Source organism: Perna viridis, chromosome 13 (genome assembly GCF_037379345.1).
Source record: "Perna viridis isolate PV_CMFRI_1.1 ecotype Kerala chromosome 13, ASM3737934v1, whole genome shotgun sequence".
NCBI lineage: Eukaryota > Metazoa > Mollusca > Bivalvia > Mytilida > Mytilidae > Perna > Perna viridis.
This window is the reverse complement of record NC_142457.1, coordinates 25,929,280-25,957,070: the sequence shown is the minus strand read 5'-3', so window position 1 is coordinate 25,957,070 and position 27,791 is coordinate 25,929,280. Positions and strand designations below refer to the sequence as shown.

Genomic DNA, 27,791 nt, shown 5'->3' with positions numbered 1-27,791 from the left:
GTCAACTAGAGCGATTTTTCCTTGGGGTAGGGGTACAAATTGTGCATTTAGCTAAATAAACCGCATGACTGCACCCTTGATAACAATAAAAAAATAGACATCAAGCTGTCTGGTGATAATCAAAAGCGTTATTTTTATTTGTGATATCAATAAATGACAAATACGTTCGAACAGTTTGCCTAACCAGATAGTGTATTAATGTAAACTCTAACTAAAACAGTGACAAATTGGTTCGTAAATTGGACATACAAATGTACCTGAAAACTATCGTGTATTGATGAGTAGGGTAGTGCATGGTAGACTCGCCGAGCCCAATGACTACATACATGCAAAGGGAAATAACAGAAGATGTTAAAAAAGGAAATGAATGTTGAAATGAGATCTCTGAATCATCTCGAGTCGATTGCAACCATTCCCAACTCTGTGCAAGCTAAAATGGCGAATAAGGAAATGAATATTGACATGAGATATCTGACCCCTCCCAAGTCGATTGTGACTATTCCCAACTATGTGCAACCTAAAATGGCGAATAAGGAAATGGATGTTGAAAAAGGAAATAAATAATGAAATGAGATATCTGACCCCTCCCAAGTCGATTACGACCATTCCGAATTCCGTGTGACACAAAGTGGCGAATAAAGAAATGAATGTTAAAAATGAGCCTTTGGTCCATCCCAGACCCCTCCCGCAATCTTTCCTCAAAATATTCTTAATGATTTGTTAGAACTCAGAAACATTTATTTGCGAAAAATGCCTCTGAGATGTTCCCTATGATAATTTCCAATTTTGTTATTGAATGTTGAAAAAGGAAAAAGGAGACAACTTAAGCTCCACCTACATTTTACAGAATATTACATGACAATACACATTGACAAAACACTTTTGCTTAATTTGCAGCTTTGGAGTACAGTGTAAACCAGTTGATGCATTGTCAATCTTCTGATTTTCATTCTTATTCAGAGAAATGTGACCTTGTAAGTTAGTTTACTGTATCGAATCGCTTTTGTAAAATATGTTCAAACCAAATTTATTTATTTTTTTATTTGTTTATTTGTTTTGTTTTCAGTTGTTGTTGATTTAAACTGCATGTTTCAAAACCATATGATTATTTACAATTACACAAGCTATGGTGCTTAAATCGGTAAATTCAACATATTTTTCAATGTATGTCTTCGTTCTTAAAAACCGGATGGATATCATCCCTGCACACAGGACACTTTCATGAGTACAACTATGTTTGATTTAAAATTTGAACTTCTAAAATACAAACCATGGATAATGGTTAACCAGATGAATAAAGCAATACGTGTATGGTCAATTTAATCTAAATATTCCATATTACACCAAGCTAGAAAAGAGGGAGATTAATAATGATAATTCTATAAATCCGTTCGTCAAAAGTAACTCATCATAAACACACCAACACCTCCTCCTCATATGCGTTTACAAGGCTTTAATTTAAAAAAAGAACGTTATACAATGTTTAACGAATCAGAACATTTTCTTAGTAAAACCTGTGTGAATCTATCTGAATAATTAAAATCAAATCCAGGTATTTTATGTCTCTTCATACTAGTTAAAATACTATGAAATATAAACACTTGCCTAATATCAACGACTGAGCAAACTTACAAATTAGTACATATTGTTCGAACAAGTGTGCACATGCCACATGCTTCTTTTCCACATCAAAGAGTTTTTGTTTGTCAAAGCTTCTTTTAGTGAAATGTCCTTAAAATGTTTCCAAGGGCCATATAGTCTGACAGTATAGAAAATCAAAATTGTGCGCCATGCGTTATTTTCTAAAATGAAATATAGAAAGTTATACTTAAAAAAAAAACAAAAAACTTTTACAGCGTCGGCTTTCTTCTTTTAAAGAAAGTACATGTTTTTAAGTATTGTTTTCATCCTTAATTTTTAAATGAAAAACAAGAACCTTATATATATTCCTTAAGTATTAAAGTTGAGTTAAATGTTAATACAGCTTGGTCAATACTAAAACAGGTAACATATGTTTGTAAAAACTTCATTTGTATGCAATACCTAAGCTTGTGCGATTTTCTTTGCACAAAATATAAGATAACTATATAAAGTGAAGTGTTAGAATTTGTACAAATATTTGTATATCAAATTTAGATTGAAAAATAATAATTTTGTTAAAACTTTACTTTTATTTTCTAAAATCTCAGCATCATAGAATCAACATTCCAAAACCATAAAAAAGTATATTGCAAGTTGACATACATTATTTTTCAAACAAAATTATGAGCTTCCGAATTTAAAGAATGTAAAAACATTTTGTGCGTATATTGCAGTTATAGAGATATTTCTACTGCTAAAAAAAATAAAAAAAATAAAGAGTACGAACAATTTTTAAAATATCAAAAAAGAATTGATTTCTTTCTAGGCTTACATGTGTTTGTAAATTGATTTGAGGCCACGAGGAAATAAATTCCTTTTACTTGGATTTATATAAAAGCATGGTGTGTGACATAACATTTAAAAAAATAACGAAATATACTACACAGCTATTTTATCTTCCTTCACAAAAGTAACATCAAACGCCCCCTTCATTTTATTCTCAATATTTTTCCCTATAGGCTAAAATGCTGTTGAAGTTTTAATTGGTCTGTACTTATGGGAAAAATAATTTGCGGCCCTTTATTTGCTATTCTAGATTCAAAGTCAACTGTTCTTTCTAATTTTGTTACTTTGACAGAGTAATCAAGGGAATCAAGGTTATAGCGGTAACCAACAGAATGCAATCCAGGAACAAAGACCAGACATGGAAAACACACATATACAACAAAGAACATAAAGTAACTAAAATCATACATACAAAATAACAAAAGCAAATGAGCAACTCGGACTCCACTAAAAACTGGGAGCATGGACCAGGTGCACCAGAAGCCTATTTGTTAGAGTTCTAGCGTGATAAAAAAGTCTGCATAGTTTCGGCAAGATCTGGCATAATGTATGAGTTGTGAAATGAACACTCCATACGTATTTGAAATCTCCAATAGATTTTATAACGGACATGATTTTGTGAATTTTCTTGTTTTCACTGAAAGAAATACTTCTCATATGCAATACACCTTCGTCCGTCAATTCATTAACAGTGTCCTTTGATGTCGATAGAATTTTCTCCTTCTCCTTCAATCTTAGGAATGTTTGAAAGTTTGAAGCGTATTTCAGTATGTCGTCCTTCTGAACCAGTAGCCACTTGATTTAAGCTGCAGCTTGTTTTAAAGTACGGTGTGTTTTCTTGTTTTCAATTTCACTCTTTGTAAATTCAGTATATATTTCCCGTTCTGTATTTTGCCTTGTCTTCAACCTACTTCATTAAAAGATCAAATAATTTTCGTACATTATCTTTGTTGATTGATTTCTTTACGGAAAGTTCATCTAGGTTATCTTCTTGAGCTTTGGCATAGTATTAGAAAGTATCATATGATACTTTTAGATCTGTTTGAATATTCTAAAAGGCAGCCGATGCTTTTACATTATCTATCAATTTCTGGATTTTCGGCGTATCATTGCAATTGCTGTGGGTTCTAGCCATGTATTTTATGCATGTTGGACTATCATGGTTATGACAATAATAATGCAGTTTCTTATAGTGCAATGAACAGTAAAATTTAATGTTATGGATAAAAGAAGGTAACTTTTGATAATCCTGAAACGGTATGATTGAATGGCCATTAGTTTCATTTTTTCAGCTGATGGTGACCATAAAGCCTCCTCATAGGTAAGGCACTAAATTACTGGTACGTTATTCTTCTTTCGAAGTTTACATAAACTCCGTTGGTCCCTGTAAAATAAAATATTTTTTTTTTACATTTTCATCGAATAAAAACTTGAATAGTGGGAAAACTTCATCAGTTTCAATTGACGTCATGATCTGCAAATGAAATGATATTACCATTATAAGACATACAGAAATGACCAAGAGTAAATACAAAGTATTGTATATTTTGGCGTATACTTTTATTTAAAATTGGATGTTTCTTCCTTATTCCGTATGATCAGACTATTGAAAGTACATTAGTGTTGTATAAGTTCATATGGTACTATACATGAATATAATTACGTTTGCTGTACATATTATAAACAAGTGTTAATTTCATTGGATAATCGGCTTTGCATGTTATGTTTCGTGAAACAATAAATCTCATCTCCGAACTATTTATATAAGCCACGCATACAATTAAGTGAACTGCCTATACTGATCACAGTGCATTACATGTATGTATATTTAAAATAAAATAGATATAGAAAAGGGAAACATATGAAATGTAATTATAAGAATGCTAACGCTTCATTAAAAATTTGCTTCGGTCAACGCTTTAAGACTGCGAAGAAACATAAAAAATGACACATTCAATTATCAAAGTAAATAAAACAACTTTCTATCACCTAGACAATAAGTCTAGTCTTAGTACGCCTTCCATGGAAAAAGTTAAGGATTCCAATACTGTGATTTAGGAGCCTCATAACAATATTACACTTAAGGTTATATGACAAAATTAAATTCCATTACAACATTTGTCTTGGGACCTAAGAAATAGTGCAAGTAACACATGTAGTCAAATTTGCATTGTTGCAAACAACATAACTAGTAGTTGTAATAGAAGTCATAGCAGCCTTCATTAGAACCCATTGTGGTGTCAATGTATTTCTACACTAAACCTACATTCACATTCAAATGTAATTTGGACCACATCATATCCACACAAAACAGTACTTTGAACAATTCTAAGGCCTGCCAGATAATATCTAGGGAGACCCGTCTTCAACATTTTGCCAAACTTGATAATATTTGTGACGATATTTTTCATGACTGTTTTGCCGCTACATGTACCAGGGGATCAGAAGTAAATAATATTTATCCAATGCATCCACTCCCCCTGCTACCCTTGACAACAACAGACTTTGTGGCAAAACATTCGAACACTGGATTGTGTACTTATGGTTGCTTATATTCGTATGCTGAATCAAAATGGCGTAATTTGAATTGACCCCAAATTCTACTGTTATCACAACTTAACTAGGCTATTCCATTCAATTGTAACAAACTCGTTTCTAATCTTTTAAAAATGTTTTACATCCAATATTTACTATCAGATGTAGACGTAGAAAACAATAGCAGTGATAAGACCTATACTGCTACCACACTCTCCAAAGAAGAGATTGTGGAAAACCATAAATATGTGTTTCTGTGCTATCCTCTTTTGGTCTCTCTACTAATGACGATGATTGTGGCTTACCGTTTATGTATTGGTTCCTAAACGCCACAAGAATCCATACAAACAACGTTTCATAGTTGGATCTGCAAAATGCACCATCAAACCTCTTTCAAAACTTTTAACTTCAATACTCGCAACTGAACCAGACATGGAAAACAGACAAACATAACAAAAGGATAAAAAAAAACTAAAATAATACATACAAAGTAACAAAATAAAATAAGCAACACGATTCCACAAAATACCTGGAGAATGTTCCAGGTGCACCGGTAGAGTAAGCGTCCTCTGCTTTTCTAGAAACACCCGCCGAGTTACTCATAGAAAGTCAAGTCCGTGGTAGACGAAAGAGGAAAAGAAAACTATGAAACATTGAACAAATCAGTTTTCATGGCGCAGGTGGATACACCGTAACGATCCACGAGTTCATGATGACGATCATAAAACTTTTGTAGTGATGACTTCAAACTATGAAGATGAAACTATATTGTGTAGACAATGGAAAGGAATAATGAAAGTTGACATCAGTAGCGAGAAAGTGGTCATTATATATCAAGATAATAATGTCAATGATTTATCATATGTAGCACCGAAAGAGTGGTCGAACATACGATATAACAAACAAGCATACAGTTACACTTCTTAATTTAAATCAATGATGCAAGTTTACTCAACTATTCTCATGGAATGTCAATGGATGAAGATATGAAAATGTTGGTATGAATATAGTTAATATTCATGACGTCACATGTCCTGTCCCTTTTAGGGAGAACAATCTGTTATGAAGAGAAGGTCAGTGGCCATGGAATTGAATGATATTTTAAATTTAATATAACTTGAAAGATATTTTATTTTTGCACTTCAGAATATGCCAGTTCTTTATTTTGCTGTTCATTTTTTTTCACAGCACCAAGATAACTTGATTGGCTTATAAACATTAAAGAGTGATACACAAAACTGCTTAATTTCTATAGTTTTATTCACAAGCGGCATTACTTAAAATATGGGTTTAAAATTAAAGCAATGGGAGTTTTATTTACTGCATTTATTCCTGTATGCTCCTGGTAGTTGGTCAGATGATAAATAAACTGTTAGACAAACTAATGACATAAGTGTACCAACTGCTTCTTACTTTTATACAAAAGTCAAGTCCTTCTTAATAGTTATTTTATAAGGGAAAGTAAGACAATATTCAGTGAAGTGAAGTGAAAAACCCCCATTTAAAAAAATCCAAATTGTATCAAACACGTTGTTATGCTATAAGTCATCAGTGTAAAATTAAACGTAAGTTATGACGTCCTAACAAAACATTTCACAATGACGTCATTCGTTTTGATTAGTATGACAATTACGTCCCAAAATTTTGTATCGTACAGAGGAAGAAAAGAAAAAAAATATACAGTGCTATAGCATGCAAAATAAAAAAAATGAAAGTAGCAGAAAAACCCACAAAAGGATTATGCTTGTTCGGTCCATATATGCTATTTATTTACGCAACGATACATGGGCTTGTGATAGAGTTACGACTTCAGATTTGCATTTTTATTTATCAATTCTTAAAGAATTTTATGGTTGTGTGCGTGTCTGTAAAACAAAACAAATCTGTGTGTTTTATAATGTCGATTGGAGTGTCTATTGCGTTTTATTGTATCAACTGTAGCGATGCAAAATTAAAAAGCGTAGTTCAAAAACGTTGCGGATTCGAAGTTTGCAACTGCACGTGTGACGTTGCCGATGTTAACGACAACGACAAACGGATTTCGGGAAATTCAAAGCAATAGTGAAAAAAGTAGCTGTGTTAATCGCAAAAAAAAAAATTACGTTTGAAGTGTCTATGGTAGTGTATTGTTTGTATCAGTTGTAGCGGGTTTTTGTATCTCTTGTCATGTGTCATGTGTTATGTCTTCAATTGTAATGTTTATTGTACCAACTGTACTGTTTATGTGTATCAATTGTAGTACTTTATTGTGTCAACTGTAGTGATATAGTGCATCAATTGTAATGTTTATTGTACCAACTGTAGTGTTTTAGTTATCAATTGTAGTGCTTTATTGTATCATTTGTAATGCTTAATGTATCAACTGAAGAGTTTTAGTGTACCAATTGTAGTCCTTTATTGTGTCAATTGTAACGTTTATTGTATCAAATGAATTGTTTTAGTGTATCAATTGTAGTATTTTAGCAAACGGATTTCGGGAAATTCAAAGCAATGGTGACGAAGTAGCAGTATTACTCGCACAGAAATGTTTACGTTTGGTGTCTATTGCCTCTATATTTGTGTATTTTTTGTATCAATTGCAGCCGGTTTTTGTACCTTTTGTCATGTTTTATGTCTTCAATTGTAATGTTTTTGTACCAACTGTAGTGTATTAGTGTATCAATTGTTGTGTTTTGGTCCATCAATTGAAGTGTTTTGGTCCATCAATTGTAGTGCTTTATTGTATCAATTGTAGTGCTTTATTGTATCAATTGTAATGTTTATTGTATCAACTGTAGTGTTTTAGTGTATCAGTTGTAGTGTTTTAGTGTATCAACAGCAGTGTTTCAGTGCATTAATTGAGGTGATTTATTGTATCAGTTGTAGTGTTTTAGCGTATCAATTGTAGTGCTTTATTGTATCAATTATAGTGTTTTAGTGTATCAATAGCAGTGTTTTAGTGTATCAATTGTAGTGCTTTATTGTAATAATTGTAGTGCTTTATTGTAATAATTGTAGTGCTTTATTGTATCAATTGTAGTGTTTTAGTGTATCAATTGTAGAGTTTTTAGTGTATCAATAGCAGTGTTTTAGTGTATCAATAGCAGTGTTTTAGTGTATTAATTTTACTGCTTTGTCGCATCAATTATAGTGTTTTATTGTAGCAATATTAGCATTTATTAAATCAAACCGTACAACAAACAAGATATCTATAGGAAAGAATAAAATATTTCCCCTTCCATTTTAATTGTTGTTTACCATATTATAGTTACTCATCCATACTTTACTCATGGATTTACAAAGAATCTATATGCACACCATCGTTCTTAGATAACGATCATGTTAAAGTTTACAGTTTTAAAATGTAACAACTAATAAGATCAAAAAGAAATCATTTCGTTTTGCATTTTTTATCTTAAAAAAAGTTGAAATCTGTCAAGATTATACAGGAAATCAGACTTTAATGAAAGATGCCCCCATTTTAATGTTTACGTCAGTTTGTTTCTTATCTTATTGAAAGATATTCTATACCTTGGTAAGATAGTGGTACGCAATCTGTAGCTGCTTACAAAAATCGCGGAAAAAATGTGGAGGTCAAAAGTTAAGATCAATGTAATGAAAATGTAAATAGTGATTTGGATATCCTAAACACATTAATTAGAAAAATCGTTCGATATTAGTGTATAGAAAGGAATATCTTGCTTTGAATTATATTTCGCTGTTTAATTTCGAGGTAAGTTAATACTTATATATTTGTTACATAACATAGAATCGATAAATACAAATGAAATACTGATCATACATTACTAACTTTTAACAAATGTTAAAGGGTATTTGATTTTACAACTTGTAGTTACGTCTACTCACGTGTTTATTCATGTTTAGATTCAGAAACAAACACTTTTTTCAAAAACGTCTACCGATTATAATATTGTTTTGTCCCTTCAGATTTTGCTAAACATATCTCTTTTATTCAAAATAATAATTACACGATAATATCAAAATAGTAGTATTATAATATTGAGGCAAATTCAAATTTTCATGGATCCACGTGTGAGAAAATACCATTATGCATTAAAAAAAACCTGCTGCACTAACCACAAGTTTAACAACGAAACAGTATGCACCGTAATGCACCAAAATTAAATTGAGTGTCAGTCTCTGTAAGAATCAAGCAGTGCGTGAAACATGTTTTAAAAAATCTAAAATTTTGAAAGTCTAATTCGACTGCATGTATTTGTATCATAAGAATCAAGGAAAAAAGACAAGATTTTCCATTTCAATATGGTAAACTGAGTTAAAATTTCATTGACATATACTGAAAATGAAATTTTAAGGGCAGACAAACCCTCATTTTTCTAGCATGCTATTGAAATAAATTATGAGCACATCCGGTGATGCAGAGTCAAATAATGGTCTTTTTAAATAAAGAAAGAATCTTTGAGTGAAAGTATATTGTCGGATCGATGGGTTTTTGACATGCACGTTTCTGATGTTTCCAAAAACTTATATTTAACAGTACACTACAAATTATCAGGCAAAACACAAGATTATAATCGATTACATTTTTCATACTTTTGAATGAAGCCCTTACCGAAGATCAACATTTTAGATACAACCACATGCTCAAATTATACACCTTTGTCCATCGAAATTTTTTGTTCCTGATTTCACAACTTCCCTGTCCACTGTAGTGTTCTACTTCTGAACAATAACAGTATTCGTGTATATCAAATATCAATCATTTAACCAAATAAACTATTTCTCAAATTGAGGAATTATTTATGGCTAAATGTAATATCTTAAGTAAATGTCTACCAATCAAATGTATTACCTTAATTCACTGTCGTCATAAGGGCTTGCTCCCACTTTCAAAAATGCAGCCCGTGTAGTATATAAACAGTGTTCAATTTACTTGCCGGAGAGTTGGAGCAATCCCTTGTGATTTCGGTCCATTTTTCATTCCCTAATCCCATTCAATTTCAATAATTATTTCGGCCAACATGAACACATACCAATTTTCCATTTCAGAATGAATTATGTATCTAAACTGAAGACTTGTAGCAAATTTATAGGTACGAAAAAACGATTTTGTTCTAGACATAAGGACTAGACATAGAATGACAGACTATGCTTAAAGAGACTAATCAAATGAGATATAGGCGTCAAATACTGTTTCTGAATTATTGGCAGTTTGTTTAGCTTAACAATTTCCCTAATAGAACACATGATGATTTGTAACCATTTTGTTGATTCATGCAACTGTTTTTTTTCTCTTGACTCGCTTCATGAATCTGCCATGCAACAATGTTTTCCAAACCAACTCCATGAATTTGATCATGTATTTATAGAGTGAGCAATATTTCTGTATCATTAGCTATTCTTGTAATAAAATAGATATTTAAGTAGCACTCACAGGTGAGAGTAATTAAGGGAACAAAGGTTCTAGCGGAAGTCAAAAGAATGTAATCCAGGGACAAAGATCAGACATGGAAAACAGACGTACACAACAAAGAACACGAAGTAACTGAAATCATACATACGAAGTAACAAAAGCAAATGAGCAACTCGGTTTGCACTAAAAACCGGAGGCAAGAATCATACAAAATGTTATACATGGTTGGAAAGCCTACATATTTTTATTTTTGATATTTTATTAAAAATGCTTAAGTAGACAGAAAATGTTCTATTGCTTTTCATAGAAACCGCGTTCTTAGGAGACAAAAATATACAGAATGCACTTCAGAATTCAAATTAAGGGAGATGACACTAAAATTCAATAGAAACAGTTGGGTTTTCCATGTGGATTATGTTCTAACATCAGACAGGTTGGAACCAATAATTATACATTTCATCATATAAACCTATAAAGCAATTAAATAACAAAAATATGGGATAAATCACATATTACACAATTTGCATGATTCTTACAAGGACTACTACTAAAGTTATAAGTTGCATGTTGAAAAGTGAACTGAAAAATGGGAAAAGAATCGCAAAACTCAATGAAAGTTTGCCGATACTTTTTTTTTTCAATTAAAAATCGTCGATCGCATATAGAACTATAGCTGTCAATTTCTCATACAAGCAAAAGCCACCCTTGAAAGCTTCGAGAATAGTTCTTATTTTACCGAACTATTTGAAGCTGTTCAGAAGCATTGTTTACATCTTATTTATCTTTTCTGACCTTGCAATGAAATGAAACAACTCGAATTAAATAGGTGTCGGATGGCTATTGACTGTAAATGTTTATAAATAGAATATACTGATTGCCTCTAACAAACACCAATTTATAACAGATTAATTTGATATCTAAGCAGTAAATGAGCTAATACCGTTAGTTTATAGATAATATCTTGCTTAACTGCAAGTCATTGTTAGAATAAGGCAAAGGGGGAAAAATCTTTTCTTAAAAAGATCCGACAATATACTTTTACTCAAAGAAGTGTTGGTTTTTTTTTATTTAACGATCACTTTCTTATATCTGCATCACTGGAAATATTTGATTTTTTTTTCATTAGAAAAATTAGATTTTAACACAATTTTTATTTCGAGCACTTATCTCCTATGCATTTAACACATTTTACCACAAGGATGCGTCAAAACTGGTTTTTATTCCTTATTTCTTATGCTATAAATATTTAAATAACGATGTCAATTTAATGGATTCTTTTTCTGACAATATTTCACCTGCCGGATTCTTACTTGGAATTGTTCTACTGCACTAGGCGAGCTAATTAATTACCAATTATTGGCTATATCTGGCCTTTCCTCAGCGACTATCTATTCTTATCTGATGGAATTAGCAACATTTAAAGTTGCATAACATTTTTGAGATTTTGTATATCTAATTTACAAATAATGATTCACAATCACGCAAACAGTTGACTAAGAAATATACAGATGTACTGTAGTGTCAATCACAAGGAAGAGAACAAAACGTAGTTTTTTTTTCTGTAAGGAGATATGCAAAGGGTAAGGGACATACTTCTTGAAATCAGTTATATGGTTGTATCATATTCAATTTCACTAAAGCCTATCAAGCTTTCATTTGAAACAAAATGAATCCAATCTAAGTTAATTTGATGCTTACATGAGATTGATGTAAAATGCTGAAAACAGTAATTTGCAAGAGTTGCTTCTCTTACCCTAGGTCTACCTCCCTTAAGTAGCAACCTTTATGAAAATCAGACAGGGGGTGATTCATGCATGTCAAACGCGCGCCAAATTCACTTTCATTTCTTGTTCAAAAACAGTTATCGACCACATAACCAGTCTCCGTCTTTCATTTGGATGTTGCGCATTTGTTATATAATTTATATAGATTGTACATGAAATTAGCACTTTGAAACAGTTATCGTTCTTGAGTTGGTTTAATTTGGTTGATTTAAGTTGGATGTTAAAGTGTATTTTTCTCAAAAGTACAGATGTATATATACAGGAAGTAACATTGTCACATAAAAATATAGCATCTTCTGATCCATGGGTTTCTCTACACCATGAATCACCTTATCATAGGCAGTGTCTGAATTTTATAAGGACTGGTACTTAAATCTTTAAATTAGTTTTGTAATTCAAAAATAATTAATTGTTCTAATAATATTTTAGTATGACACAAATCCGTAATATGATATACTCTGCCAGAAAATTTCCCTTAAAAATTAAAAAAAAATTCTAAATTGCACAATTGCAGATAGTCTACTTTGTATTGCTTGGAGCTGCCATATATACTTCATGCGGAGAATGATGAAAAAAAGGGGGAAACAAATTATTAACATTAAATAATCATGTGACCTTTGTCATATATGTCACTACCCTGACCTTGCTTTTTCGACAACTAGGCCAAATTTCATAAAGAATCTTAAATATAGATTTTCTTTTTATTCGTTCTTGACTCAAATTTATGGAAAATCACTATTTGAGATTTTGCTTACAAAATCCAGAAAGAAACAACAATTAAACGAGTTTGTCAAAATAATGTTAAGAAAAAAAAAACAAATGGTGTTAGATCAATCAAACGGTTTTATTTGATCTGTGTTTACATGACATTTTGTAGAATGCCGGAAGACACTGAAGCCGCCATTGGTAGCCGGAAACGGTTTGAGTGTCGAGTGATAGGATACCCAACTCCCAAAATCACGTGGCTCAAGGATGACATCAATATCACTAGAAACGATCGATATAAATTCGATTATTCGACCGATGGTTATGTTACCATGGAAATAGAAAACATCACCTACGCTGATGTTGGGAGCTACCAGTGTCTGGCAGTGAATTCAGAGGGATGGGCGTCTACCACTGCACATTTAAAAGTCAAAGGTAACGTATGTCTAGAAAATGCATTGCACCTTGAAAGCCCCGAACCAAGCAATGATCAAAGTGACTATATTCTATGGTTTATCCTGGGTTTTGCCAGTTCGTATTCTATTTGAAATATTCCTTCATTCTTTCAAAATTTATAATTATGTGTTCGGTAATTGTTTATTACCATCATTTAGCAACAACACATTTGAAAACAACTGAAATTCGATGATGTCAGCAAGCGTTAGTTGCAATTATTTACATACAGCGCCGGTAAAAAATAAACTCACAAAAAAATTACCGATCGAACTATATGCTAAAAACAAGCATAACTTTTCGAATAAAGTGTATACCAACATTAAGAAAGAAATTAAATCTGTTAATAAATGCGATTTCACAGTAAGCGTTGAGTGTAAAATTCATTGTAAGTAGTAAAGTCAAAATGTAATGTTCAATTATGACGTCATAATCTATTACTAAATGTACACTTTCTATGACCAACTCGGCGGGTGTTTCTAGAAAAGCAGAGGACGCTTACCATACCGGTGCACCTGGTCCATGCTCCCAGGTTTAAGTGAAGTCCGAGTTGCTCATTTGCTTTTGTTACTTTGTATGTATGATTTTAGTTACTTTATGCTCTTTGTTGTATATGTCTGTTTTCCATGTCTGGTCTTTGTCCCTGGATTGCATTCTTTTGATACCGCTATAACCTTGGTTCCCTTGATTACTCTTGCAACCTTTGTGAAATCGACCACAGGTGTCCTTGTAATATTATGCAGATCTTGAAAGCATTGTCACTTGTTAACTTTTATTTGCAAAACTTTTATTTAAGGCATTTAGTAAACAGATGTCTGATGAAGTATAATAATAAAATTTTCGAACTGAAATAATTTAGGCAGTAGTCAAAAAGTATTGTCTAAAAGGAATGTCCGTATAACAAATGGCAACATCGGGGTAATAACGGGAAAGGTGGTAACCACTGCAATGATCCTGATTTGGTACAGGCATTTCAAAATGTAAGGTGGGTTAAACCAGGTTTTATACCAGGCGAAATTCCCCGATTCAATCACGAGTCCTGTAATGAAATAAAACCAATATTAATTTTGCACAATGTTATACAATGAAATGTAAAACAAAGTAACCGTAATTAGTAAAAAAAAATAAATAAATACGGAAGGATACTGAGGGTACGTTCCTCTTGGCGCTTCATAGGAACACAGCCCATACAAATTTGTTTGAACATTTTATGCAGACACGTCCATCTCGTATATATGTATATATGTTTTAATTGCGAGGAGTAAACCATTACCAAACGCCAAAAAATATTTTCATAGCTTTTTTTTCAATATTAACGATAGTACTGAGGAAACATAACATGTCATAATGCTGTCAGCGTCTGCCCAAACGCTTAGGCAATTACAGGACTAGGTACACTTAAAAATATTTTAGGCCCTTTATAGATTTAATTCTAAACATTGTTATAGAATGTTACCAATCTGCATTTTTGTTAAGTACTTAATGTAGTACAACACCATATTAGAGTTTTTGGTAATTTTTGTTTTGAAATGACAAGTCGAAGGTAGTAAAAACCCAGGTTTTCCAAAAATATCTTAAATGTGGTACAAAATTGGTCATTTTTTTCATTTCTGTAATGCTTGCGCGAACGAAGACCCACCAGATCATCAGGAATTTTGATAAATTAGACAAAAAATGCTTCAGAATACAAAGATATTACATAGGTTTACATTGACGTAGACACTTGTATTTCACGTGGAAGTAGTTAATTACCCCCTGGTTTGGTCAAATTGAAGAAAATAGGCGGTTTTGAAAAGTGATTATGATTTAAATGTGCAGTATAGATAAGTTATAAATAAAGGCAATTTAAACGTTAATTTAAAACTTTTGTTCAGCAAGTAATAGTTTGCTGTGACTCAAATATCAATTTTCAGGAACAAAATGGCCATTTTCACCCTTTAATGTACCTCAACCCTTGAATGCATTTACGAAAGTGCTGTTTTCAATTGCATTTTATAAACGTTTTCAAATATACATGTATATATAATGTTATTTTAAAATATTTAATTAGTTTAATACCAATACAAAATATTTCTTCTATGTTACAATTAAAAGTAGTGATACAGTTTTGTTTTCACTGATGCAATTATTTGTATGAAACTAAAATAGAATTATTGATCTAATCGGCATTAAAACTTGAATATATACAGCGCTGAATTACGATAGATTTGTAGACTGGCTTTGATGATATCTTCAAAATTTCTACGTTCAAAATGTTTTTAATAAAGAGAATAATATCTATAATATATCCTTCTGAATGACTCATCTTTCTTTTTGTTTTGAAAGTTTTTTTTATTTTCCATTCATCTTGTTTGATAACAAACATAAACTCGCCTCTCTCTTCGCAAACGTATTAAAGGTACCTAATATTTCTAGACGGTATATTTTCCTAGATTTTCTCAAAGATGACCGTGAGCGAACATTCTTCAGAATTCTTATTTAAAAAAGAGTAATTAATGGAACAAAGATTCTAGTGGAAATCAAAAGAATGTAATCGGGAACAAAGACCAGACATGGAAAACAGACAAACACAACAAAGAATATAAAACAACCAAAATAATACATACAAAGTAACAAAAGTAAATGAACAACTCGGATTCCACTAAAAACTGGAGTATGGACCATGTGCACCGGTAGGGTAAAGTTTAGGGTAAGTGTCTTCTGCTGTTCTAGAAACACTCGCAGATTTATTAAGAACAAATAACTGACATGTTTTCATAATAAAAACAAATATTGGAGGTTACTGAACTATCTTTCCATTACATTTCCATAGAACATTTGTCCTCTAATCTAAAGTATTTTCCCAACAAGTAATTCCCCTTGAAAATTGCTTTTTACGATCAATGTTTGTAATTTTACCATATAAATTTTTATTTCTAAATTACTTGTAATGTTCTTTAAAAAAGCATCATTTTTACCTCATTTAGATACTGCTGTCTAATTAAAAATATATATGTCTGTTTAATGACAGAAAAGAATGGTCCTTTCAATGGGTATGAATTACCTTAATTAAGTATTTTTCAGAAGTCTTCCTCGGATGACATAAAATTGAGGAAATTTATGAAATATTAACGCCTCAAAATGTTTTTGACTTTCAAATCTCAGATCTAGGTCTGTAAAATTTGATATCGTTGTTAATTGTTACGAGAACTGTCAGCCACAAATACTTTTTTTATAATATAAGTTGTATTGCATTGGGTTACTTGATCAAAACCTATCAGAGGTCAAATTTCTTTACTCTACTTGTTCCAAATACCGTGAGTGAGTACAATCAGAAAAGATTTTAACAAATTGTTTTGATGACTGAAAATTTCATTGTGCGTGTTATCATTCAGAAGTTTGTTGATAATTCTTATTCGATTATATACTTAACCTTTCTTTTTTTCTCGTTCATTGGTCAATATGTTTCTGTTTCCTATTATTCTGCTCAACCTTCTTAAATTTTGCCCTTTGCTTTAATTTGTGTTACCTACATTTACACTTCATAATTGGTACTGGTTTTTTTTACATGATAGACTCGGTTAAATATTAGAAAATTCTTCATAATTATGAGATTTACCTATGTCGTCTAAATTACAAAAGTAGAAAATGTAATACTGTACGTTAGTCGTGACAACATGACGTAATTTCTTAATTGATGTCATAACTTAGGACTAATATTACGATAACTGCTCCAGTGAAACTACTACTCCTTCTTTCGGTTATACCCTAAATACTAAAAAATGACAATGTTTAAAATGTGTCCCTTCAATTTCTTACTGAACCATTGTTGCGGAGAAAACTAAGAGCATGAAAAAAGATAGGATTCTGGCAGTTCACAAAAACATTTAAGAAGAAAAAGTGGTTGTAAAACTTATCTTGTATTTTTTCGCTGAAATATCTTTACCATAAATGTGGCAACGATGCCACCCAGCTTACTTTGGCATTGTTTACTTATATTTTGTATATTCTGATACATTTGTGATGGTACATGTAATTGTTTGAGCAGAAACAAATTAGTAAGTTGGCAATATAAAATGTATGTAGGTTAACCAAAAGATAAGCAAGGATTTGACGCGGTCGACACCAAGTGTTATTGGCTTATATTTTTGCGTATTTTGTTTTTTAATTAAGAGATCGATACTCATTGTTTTAGTCTGAGTCGGCCCTTCGTCCGGATTTAATAGCAGATTTCTTGAAAATTATCTTTAGTCTGTGAAACAAGAAGTATAAACAAAATGACAGTTATTGTTCATTTTAGGTCGACACGTAGACGCTGCAGATGATACCATGACTGTTCACAGGATGACTTTCGAAAGATCAGGAACTCGCGAGAATAGTATTGACATGTCACACAAATTGGAAAACACGGAAATAGATTTATTAGAACGAAGGTTACTCCCTGATAAAGTACAACCAATACTCATAACAAAACAAAATGGTGGAAATGATAACTGTCAAAACAGCCCTGGTCAGTCTGCAAATTTAAAATATCTAACAAATGCAAGAAATGAGAATAGGAATTTACAGGGGTCTGACATTTATAACAATCAACTTGATGTTGATGATGTTCATGGTGGATCAGCCAATGATTGTCCGAAGCAAACTTTACGCGACAAAGATGAGACCGACAGCGGTATAAGTGGGAGTTTCTCTGCTAGTAGCTCAGTCGATCACAAAGACAAAGAAGACTTATTTTACAAGAATAACATTATCATTTCCGTTGTTGACGAAGACGCAAATATAAAAAACACTCTTTCCACATATCAAATCACTGTAGATGACCACAACAACTTTTTAAAGGCAGACGACACGTTTAATAAAGGGCGACGTTTGACAGGCGACAGTGGCATAGCAGATAACGACTATTCCCCGTCATCTTCAGAAGACGAAGCAGACAATAGTACCCGAAGAAAATGGTCAAAAGATAAAGGTAATAGAAATCCATTGTCAAAATTAAATAAGGATCAAGGAGACCTTAAAAATTTAAACCAAGATTCGTCGGAATCCATTGACAAACAACAAAGTCAAGGTTACCATAATCATAGTAAGTCAGAATCATGTCCAATACAAGAAGGGTTTGACCAAGGTAGCAACCAATTGACAAATTTAAACCAAAATGAGTTGGATAACAATATTAAGAAATCCGTTGATTCGAACGTTCAACAACTAAAACATGTAACTGATAACATATGTCAAGAAATTAACAAGCCTGTGTCAGAACAAAAGAAACTCAGCAAACACAATAACTTTGACGATGAAAGAAAAAAGAATGAAAGTGATAACGATAACGGCGTTTTAAGAGATTCATCACAAGAACGAGAAACTCTGAAAAAAGGGTCACAAGATGAAAATAGCCTCCAAGATATGAATACTTCAAGAGATAACAAACATAGAAATTCAAACACAAATAGTTTACCAGGAGAGCAAATATTTGAAAACGAACTTTTAGACCCAGATAAGGTTCTAATAGATCCATCACATTCTGAATGTATAAACGAGTTGGGGGTGAAAAATAAAACCTCTGATAAAAAACATAATTTTCAAGAAAACGAAACTAATCAAGAGAACAAACCTCATCTTGAAATGAAAACCTGTGAGGACGGTTTTAGTAAGTACAATGAAGGACAAAAACAAAGTTCACTTTTCTCTGAATCTAAAATAGGTAATAGCAAAATACAAAATGCTGATAGTGACGGGAACGAAGATATCTTCCATTCCGACGAGGAGGAACATAAGATCCTTCAAGAAATTCGTCCTAACTTACATCGTCATAAAGCACCAATGGACGACACAAGAAGTAACACTATTTCTTTTCAATCAGAAGAAAGTTGGTCTATTTATGAAAGCTGTGACGACATTTCTGTATCAGAGTCACATTTGGATTCCATTTCCTATCAATATCTCGATGATGACGATTATGTTTTGACTTTCCATGAAAAGAAGACATGTAAAGTCAAAGCATTTGACGCCGTCACCAAAGCTCTCGGAGAAAAACGTTCATCAACAGGTCGTGAGACTCCCTCGGTCAGTCTGGAAGATAAGTGTTGGAATAACCTTCCAGAGAACAGCGGTAAAAACCAGGACGAAGCAAGTGTGTCGAATGATTTGAAAGGAAAGAGTAATGATGAAATAAGTTCCCAAAGCCACGATGTAGTTGACCAAAACAAAACAAATTGTATACCTGCAATTGAAATTTCACTCGAAGAAGACGACTCACTAAATGTAGACAATGCGACCAAAATAAACCTTCTGGAAAAAATGACTGGTGACGAATACGGTGAAAACAGTTTTCTACAAAATTCTTGTTCAGATCACATCAATGATCACTGGAAAGGTGTTTGTGAGCATGGAAGTGAAGAGGACGAGGACGATGACAAATTCAATTCTGACGAAGACGAACGTGAAATACTTGCTGAAATTCGTCCTCATGTCAGACTCGGTAGGTCTCCTCTTGATGAAACGAGAAGCAACACATTTTCAATTCAGTCTGGAGAAAGCTGGTCTATATATGAAAGTGAGTTTGATTACACACTCTCAGATACGAACTTTGATTCCATTTCGTATCAAAAACTTGACGAAGACGATGATCTTGATTTTAAAATTCCATTGCACAATAGCAACTCGAATAAAGGACTCAAACCAGTTTCTGATAGCGAAATGTGTAATAGCAACCAATTGACACAACAAAAAGGCAATCAAACAAGACATGAGTCAAAAGACGAAGAATTTTCTTTCTCGAATTACATAGGAGTAAACGGAGAAGACTGGTCTACCAAAAACGACGAACTCAAAGAAACCTCAGATAACAAAAACACTGACGGTGTGTGCGAAAAAAGAAAAACATATGTGGCAATATGTAAAGATGAAGATAAATTTCGTTCAGATAACTTAAATGAGTTGTATCAAGATGAGGGAACGGAAAATAAAATACGCAACGGTAATCAAACTTGCAAAAACGAGGAGAAGGACAAAAAGGGAGGAAGTAATATTCTGCGTCAGTATGACAAACTTCTCGAAACAGAATATACAACTCAGCAAGAAGACCAAATGTCGAATAGAAAACTCATTGCTGAAGCCCACAACGACAAAAGACAAATATTTTCATCTGACGAAGAACAAGGCGGGTCAGATATTTCTGTCGAAGATATCGAAGACGAAAAAGTTGAGATCTTGCAGAAACTGGATTTAACCTCGTATTGTATTAAAAAGAAATTAAAAGATAAACCACAGTCATTTGATACCGCTGAAAGCAAAGACGTCAAAATTGGTAAAGATGACCCATCAGTTAAAGGGTCTAAATGGGACAAAATTGGGACAGAAGAAAAGGAAGGAGAAGATGCTAGAATTAAATGCACTGAGATTGACGAAGAGGGAGATCCGCGGTGTGGGCTACATTGCCTTCATACTATGGTTGCCCAGGAGAATTTAGATGATGACAGTGTAGAAGATATAAGTGAAACAAGACCTGCTTTACCTAACACCCTAAACCTAAGAGAGAATCTAATGGCTTCAGTCATTGGTCAATTAGCTTCAAAAACAGGACTACAAACTAGTTCGTCCCCTCCAGAGTTAGAGGAACTAGAATTTGAGGGTTTTGTAAATGCCCTTGCGATAGTTCCTGAGACCGAAATCCGGTCATTGCTTTCTCCAATCAGTGAAGAAGGAACTATTTCTCAAACAGCTGAATCATTGGAAATATTAAGTCCAGAATCAACCCATGACAATAGCAACAGTTCCACATTATCAAAAGCAAAACGCCCGTCTTTAATTGGCTTAACCATCACAGATACAAATGGTGTCGTAGAACACATCGACCTTGACAAAATAGATACGCTTGAAAATCCACAGCCACATTTCCTTGACAGGTGTTTAGATTCCGATTTTGGAGAAATACCCAGGATTGTAAAGGGACCAAGCAGTGTTACATCCTACGACGGTGGTGAAATAGTTCTACAATGGACAATTTTAGGTAAGGTTGGGTCAGTTTAACCAATTTTTTTAAAAGAAAAGTAATTTTTCTTAGGCGAAGTTAATCAATACTTGAAACTTTATTTATTTAACGTTATTTTTAATATCCTCCAGCGCTATATATTAGAAAAGCGTACCTTCAAAAATAATATTTTTGACATGAAGAAATATATGATTTATACATGTAAGATATCAAATATTTTTGTGCCGTCAGAAAAATAGCGTTTTACTGGGTACCTAAATTGGACGCCCAACGTTGTAGTTACATATAATATTTATAAGTAATGTAACCGATATCTTTTTCTAAAACAAATATCCGACGCCCTTTCTTATTTTAAACAGTTTTGCTAGAAAAAAAATCAAATAAAACAGATCGGAGGCCGGAATCGAAACGATTCACCAACAATAAATGCCTTTTTGTCTTTTTATATTTATATCTTATGTTGTTTCTTTACGTTGTTTGTTGCATCATATACTTTTGCTTATTAGCTGTAATAATTGTTTATCTCTAATTTTACTGTCTTCATAATTGCTCATTTCATGAAGGAACCCCAGAGCCAGAAGTTGTAATCTTCAAAGATGGCGAAACTTTAGAAATTTGTGATGGAATCACACTTGAAAATGTAGGTTCGACTTGGACACTTCTTATAACAGATGTGATGAAAGATGATGCAGGATTGTATGAGATATGTGCTGTCAATTCTTCTGGAAATGACATTCTGAAAACAAGGGTTTATGTGCAGACCGTCAAAAACACTCCAAATATAGGTTTAGATGATACCACTATTAACAACGCCGAGTAAGTGTGGTAGAATTTAATACTGTAAACCGGGAAATTTTCGCGCCGTCTTTATTTTGCGGTTTCTGCAATAATCTGCTTTTGCGAAATTTTAAATTCACAATCGTTCATAAAATTGTACTGTAATGTTCTTCGAAAACAATATTCGCTATAGTTTAATTTGGCGTTACAGATCTCGGCTCGAAAATGGCGAAAAAAACCGCCGCGAAAATTTCCCGGTTTACAGTAGGCGTAATTCTTAATATGAAATACAGCAATTCTGAAAGTATAAACAAGGAGAAATTCAATGCCAAACAATTTCTAAAAATAAATTCATACTACACAAAAGATCGTAAAAACGTACACACAAAGATTCATTGCGGTAAAAGTAAAATGGTGATTTTTTTCCTAATAACTTTTTATTATATTGTCCCAAATTACTATGGATAGCATTTAAGATTCGAACTGAATTAGACCCTAAACTCCTATTTCAGTTGGTTCTTACCTTCTGTTCCTTTCTCATTCATTGGGAAGGTGAAATATAAGAAACGTAGATAATAGTGGTCTTCCGTATTATTTTCGACAGTTCTTTTTTTCACTTGTGTTAAGAATAGGCTTGATTTAACACTGGAAAAGTAACGAGTCAGGTCTGAGAAATTTGTTTTAAAATTGAATTAACAAATTGACGTGTTTAATCTAGATTGACATTTGAAGTAGAAATAAAGTTTCAAAGATAAAGCTAAACCCGTCCTTGATTTTTACCCGCTTTAAATTAGTCTTTTTTTTCACTGTTGATGACAAGTTTTTAGCTAGATGTATATTTCTTTCAGATGTACGCCGACAGGTGTTCCAGAATTTATTACAGCTCCTTCAAGTGTTGAGGAAAAGAAGGGACAAATGATATCTGTAGAATGTGAAGTTTCAGGTACAAATATCTCTGGGAAATCCTCATGGGTGCTGACTTTTCCTTTATCACTTTTCTTATTTATTTATTTACTATTAGTTTAAAAACGGGGTGCATTCACGAAATAGAAAACGAAATGAGTTATGTCAAAAAACCACAAAAAATAATTACAAGCAAAAGTACCTCTACAGTATCTTTTTTTGGTATACGGGATATTTTGTTTGCAAATTATTTTCAACTCCACGCTGTAATAGTATTTGTTTACCCCCTTACTAACCGCTCCAGATGGGTCTATCAAATTTTTCGAACAATATTTAAACTAAGCGTTGTTTGACAATTGGATTACGTTGTGTCAAATCATTTACTCCTTCCTGACATTGCATTTAGTAAAGGTACAGTACTTGTATGGGGAAAAATGGGGTGATGGGGAATGGGGACGGTGGATTGGGATATTATATAGGGGAATGGGAATTTAGAATGGGGAGGTTAGGGAAATTTGTGTTAAAGATTGTATTAAACATTGGCGTGAAAAAAATTAAATTAAATTAATGTTAAATTAAATTTAAAATTACAGTTTAAATGTTGAAGAATTTATATATATATTTACTGAATTTGATATCGTAAATATTTGATTAGAAATATGCAATGGAGGATTCAATGGGGGGATGGGGATTTTTTTCTATGGAGAATGGGTAATTCTCCATGGAGAATGGGATGATGGTATATGGTGTAAGTGGGAAGATAATACCATCCAAGAGCTGTAACAGCTTAATTGAATTTGAACGTAATATATTGTTCAGAACTTGATATTGGACTTCCGTTTTCTAATACTGACAGGTTTATATGTTCTTTTTTTCTACATACTTTACGAATGTTTTTGTTTAGGCTTGGTATAAAACTTGTTAATAGTATAATGTGTTAAGACAACCAGTACCTATTCCATGTAAATGTATATTTTCTTGACAGATAAAATTGATGTAGCCTGGCTTATTTCACATTGAGATCTAGATCAACCTAGATTAGCTAGAATTTCAATATTTCGTTCATTTGTTTCAACGTCTTGCGGATTTTGTTATTTCAAGATAAGATTTAATCAATAAAAGATATTTTGGTAGTGAACAGTTATACTAATAGCAGAATACAATAAAATGACTATTATGAAATTTAAAGCTGTTTGTATCAATTTGATTTTTGATAAGGGTGATATTTCAGGGTATTTATTTTAAAACTGAAGGTCCTGAAAATGAAAATAAGTTTTTTCACAACATTTCCACAATCACATTGGTAATCACACAGAACTATTATTTGCAATACTGGGAGCAACCATTTTCATTTTCAGATGGGCTGTGATTGGCACATTTTGTTGGGTTAGAATATTTTTAAGGCGTTTTGCAGGTCGAAATAGTCATGGTCATCCAATTAAACGCAGGATGAAGTATTTTCTGATTTACTGCACTATATATACTCTGTACTAGATGTCTGATTTTGTGCGTGTGTGTGTGTGTTACGTAGGTAAGGCCAGAACACTCATTCTTACTATTTGCAAGGCCAATATATTTAATTCCTATGCATGCTAATCCATCCTTCTTAGATACAAACGGTCGTCGATATATTTTTTTATTACAAAACACTGAAGTATTATACCATTCTGTGAAAGAATCAGGCAATGGATGGCACATCATAGTTCTCAATTTGGTCTTTTATGCCTCACATATATTCAATACATCTAGAAAAAACACTATCTACAATTATTCTGGTGTATCTGTGGCTTAAATGTATTTTGACTGCTTTTTAGTGAAAAAGTATGAAATTTTTTTCTGTCATTTTTCCATAGTGTATTTCAACTAAATCTGAGCAGTCAATATCTTAAAAGGCAAACTTTACAAACACTTTGATGGGGATTATAACGGTAGTTTCAATGCATACAAAACCATGCAAACCATTTTGTAGTACTTTTAAGTTTTTAATTACTGTTGTTTAAAGGTACCCCTATTCCTGACCTTGATTGGTTCAAAGATGGACAACAAATTCGCCCAGATGACAGAATCGAAATTATTCAGGACCAGTCAAAATGTCAGCTAGTTATAAACCCATCTTTTCAGGAGGATTCTGGGATATATCTCTGCACTGCAGCTAACTGTGTTGGGGTCAACCAAGTACAGTTTACTGTGACAGTCACGGGAAAAGGTAAGATCACAGTGGTTGGAAAGTTCTTTCCTCTGTCTTTTTAAGGTAATTTTTTTTATAGAACTCAGACAGTTGAGACATAACTGAAAAAATAAAGTTTATAAATTCATTTAATTAGATTAGTTTTTGTATTTATTCCAGATAATTACAATTTATTGTTTCACTTTGGAGTCCCCCTTTCGTTGGGAAAGTTTATTAATTTCGTACGTACTCAATTGATGCTTAAATGAACAAAAATTGACTGGAACACCTTTATCTGGCCTCCTCTTGATCCCCTTTAATAAAAAGCTCCTGTAAATTAAGTTGAAACCTGTCACCATATTAAATCAAATGTGTTAATTTTAATGTTCTGACGTAAATGTCGCCTGCGAGTAAGTTTCTCTAGAGATCTAGTTGCCCTTGACATTTTCGATTGTAACAAGCAACTAAGAAAGCGTTGGATTTATTTCAAATACTGGTTATATATTCATTAACATCACCAAAGAGTAAAAATGGAAAAAAAAACAAAATGTTCCATATTGTAACTTGTAACAAGCCTCTTCCAAAAGATGCACTGATATATATATATTTAACAGACGGATCTGAAATTATCCAAAATTCAGACCCACTGCTCCTTGGTGCAAAAGGAAATGAAAATGAATGCAGACCTTCAGCTCCCATTATGCAGTTGGATATGACTGAATCTGATGTAAGTTATAAAATTCTAGTATACTACCGATACTGATATTATAGACCATCAACCCCTGAAAAGGTGATAATCAATTTTATTACTTTATCCTATTTTTTTAAGGTTTGATCGGTCTTACTGTCTGTCTTTAATTTATCTTGCAAATGCAAGTCCCTAAACCTACCTATGAACTTTCATGCAATAACAGAATGTAAGGCATCACATATGCCAACAAATAATTGTATGATCGTGTTTTTCGATTGGCTGCATAGGAAGGTTCATGATAAGATATCGTATTTTCACTTCCTCTATATAGGAATATTTTGCTTGATATAGAGGTGCGCGTGGAAAATTATCCAATATTTTGGTTGGAAATTATGAAAGACCATTTGAAAATTTTAGCAAGATAATTTCCAGCTCTTCCAATGCAAACTAATTTAGAAGATACATCTAAAAAAAATAAAAGCAAGAAGGACATGATATTCAAGATACTATGCAAGAAAATGGATAAAATGAGAACAAGAAGACATTGATTCTCTGTCCGTGTGGTTAAAGGCCGTTAGGTCTTTAATTTTGAAACGAATGAAAGTTTTAAGTAGGTCAGTGAGTGCCAAGGCAACATCAGTTTTCAAAAACCCCGATGTATCAAAAACATTGTCTACTATACATGACAAGTATGTTGTCGTAACAGCAGACGAAGCCCAAAACAACATTGTTTTTGTCTGCAAAAAGTTTTACATCCAATGTTTATTATCAGAGGTAGACATAGAAAATAATAACAGTGATAAGACCTATACTGCTACCACACTCTCCAAAAAGAGATTGTGGAAAACCATAAATCTGTGCTATCCTCTTTTGGTCTCTCTACTAAGGACGATGATTGTGATTTACCGTCTATGTACTGGATTCCTAAACTCCACAAGAATCCATACAAACAACGTTTCATAGCTGGATCTGCAAAATGTACCACAAACCTCTTTCAAAATTTTAACTTCTGTACTCAAAACTGTCAAAGAGGGTCTGCAGTCCTACCACAACACTTGTTACTCCCGTAGTGGTATTAATTCAATGTGGAACCTTTTGGAGACAATCAGTTCAAGACTATTATCTGAATATAATAGCATTGAAATCTATGATTTTTTAACACTGTATACTTCTATTCCCCATACTCAGTTAAAATCCCGACTTAAAAACATTATACATCGTTGTTTTTCCAAAAAGGATGGTACACCTAGATACAAATATATAGTTCTTGGTAGAGATTGCTCATTCTTTGTAAGAAATAATTCCAAATCACCTTCCAAATATACAGAGGAAGATGTTTACAAAATGCTGGAATTTTTAATCGACAACAAATTTGTCCAGTGTGGTTGACGTGTTTTTCAACAAACGGTCGGCATTCCAGTGGGAACATATTGTGCTCCTTTACTTGCTGACCTATTCCTTCACTCTTATGAGGCTGACTTTATAGCTGATCTGATCTGAAAGAAAGAATATCGTTTGGCTAGATCCTTTAATCTCAGTTTCCGCTATATAGATGAGGTATTATCTTTAAACAATCCTAATTTCGGGGATTTGATACATCGCATCTACCCCAAAAGAACTTATATAGGTATATAAAGGATACTACAGACACTATTCAGTCAGCCTCTTATCTTGACCTACACTTAGAAATCGATGGTAAAGGAAAACTGTTGACCAAACTTTAGGACAAAAGTGATGACTTTTCATTCAGAATTGTCAACTTTCCTTTCATTTGAGGCAACATCTCTTCAGCACCTGTATATGGAGTGTTATGCCAGAGCTTGCTGAGACTACGAAGACTTTTTTGTATCGCGCTAGAACTCTAACAAATAGGCTTCTGGAACAGGGTTATATTGCTACAAGATGAAGTCATCACTACAGAAGTTTTATGGTCGTCATCATGAACTCGTGGATCGTTATGGTGTATCCATCTACACCATGAAAACTGATTTATTCAACGGGTC

General features: G+C 32.8%; 2 protein-coding genes across 14 annotated transcripts in view; one reads left to right on the top strand and one right to left on the bottom strand.

Moving 5' to 3' along the window:
- Window positions 1–27,791, bottom strand: part of LOC148600104 (uncharacterized) — a 319,707-nt gene that overhangs the window by 76,577 nt on the left and 215,339 nt on the right. The window lies entirely within an intron of this gene.
- The window catches only part of LOC148600109 (uncharacterized), a 138,410-nt gene continuing 119,159 nt past the window's right edge, over window positions 8,541–27,791 (top strand). For all 5 annotated transcript variants that reach the window (XM_088557461.1, XM_088557460.1, XM_088557459.1 and 2 more), the window contains exons 1-7: window positions 8,541–8,674; window positions 12,998–13,260; window positions 17,558–21,268; window positions 21,814–22,066; window positions 22,876–22,970; window positions 24,933–25,136; window positions 25,712–25,824. In XM_088557461.1, the coding sequence (XP_088413587.1) occupies window positions 12,999–13,260; window positions 17,558–21,268; window positions 21,814–22,066; window positions 22,876–22,970; window positions 24,933–25,136; window positions 25,712–25,824 (4,638 nt within the window). In that variant the 5' untranslated portion in view covers window positions 8,541–8,674; window position 12,998. The remainder of the gene's footprint in view (window positions 8,675–12,997; window positions 13,261–17,557; window positions 21,269–21,813; window positions 22,067–22,875; window positions 22,971–24,932; window positions 25,137–25,711; window positions 25,825–27,791) is intronic.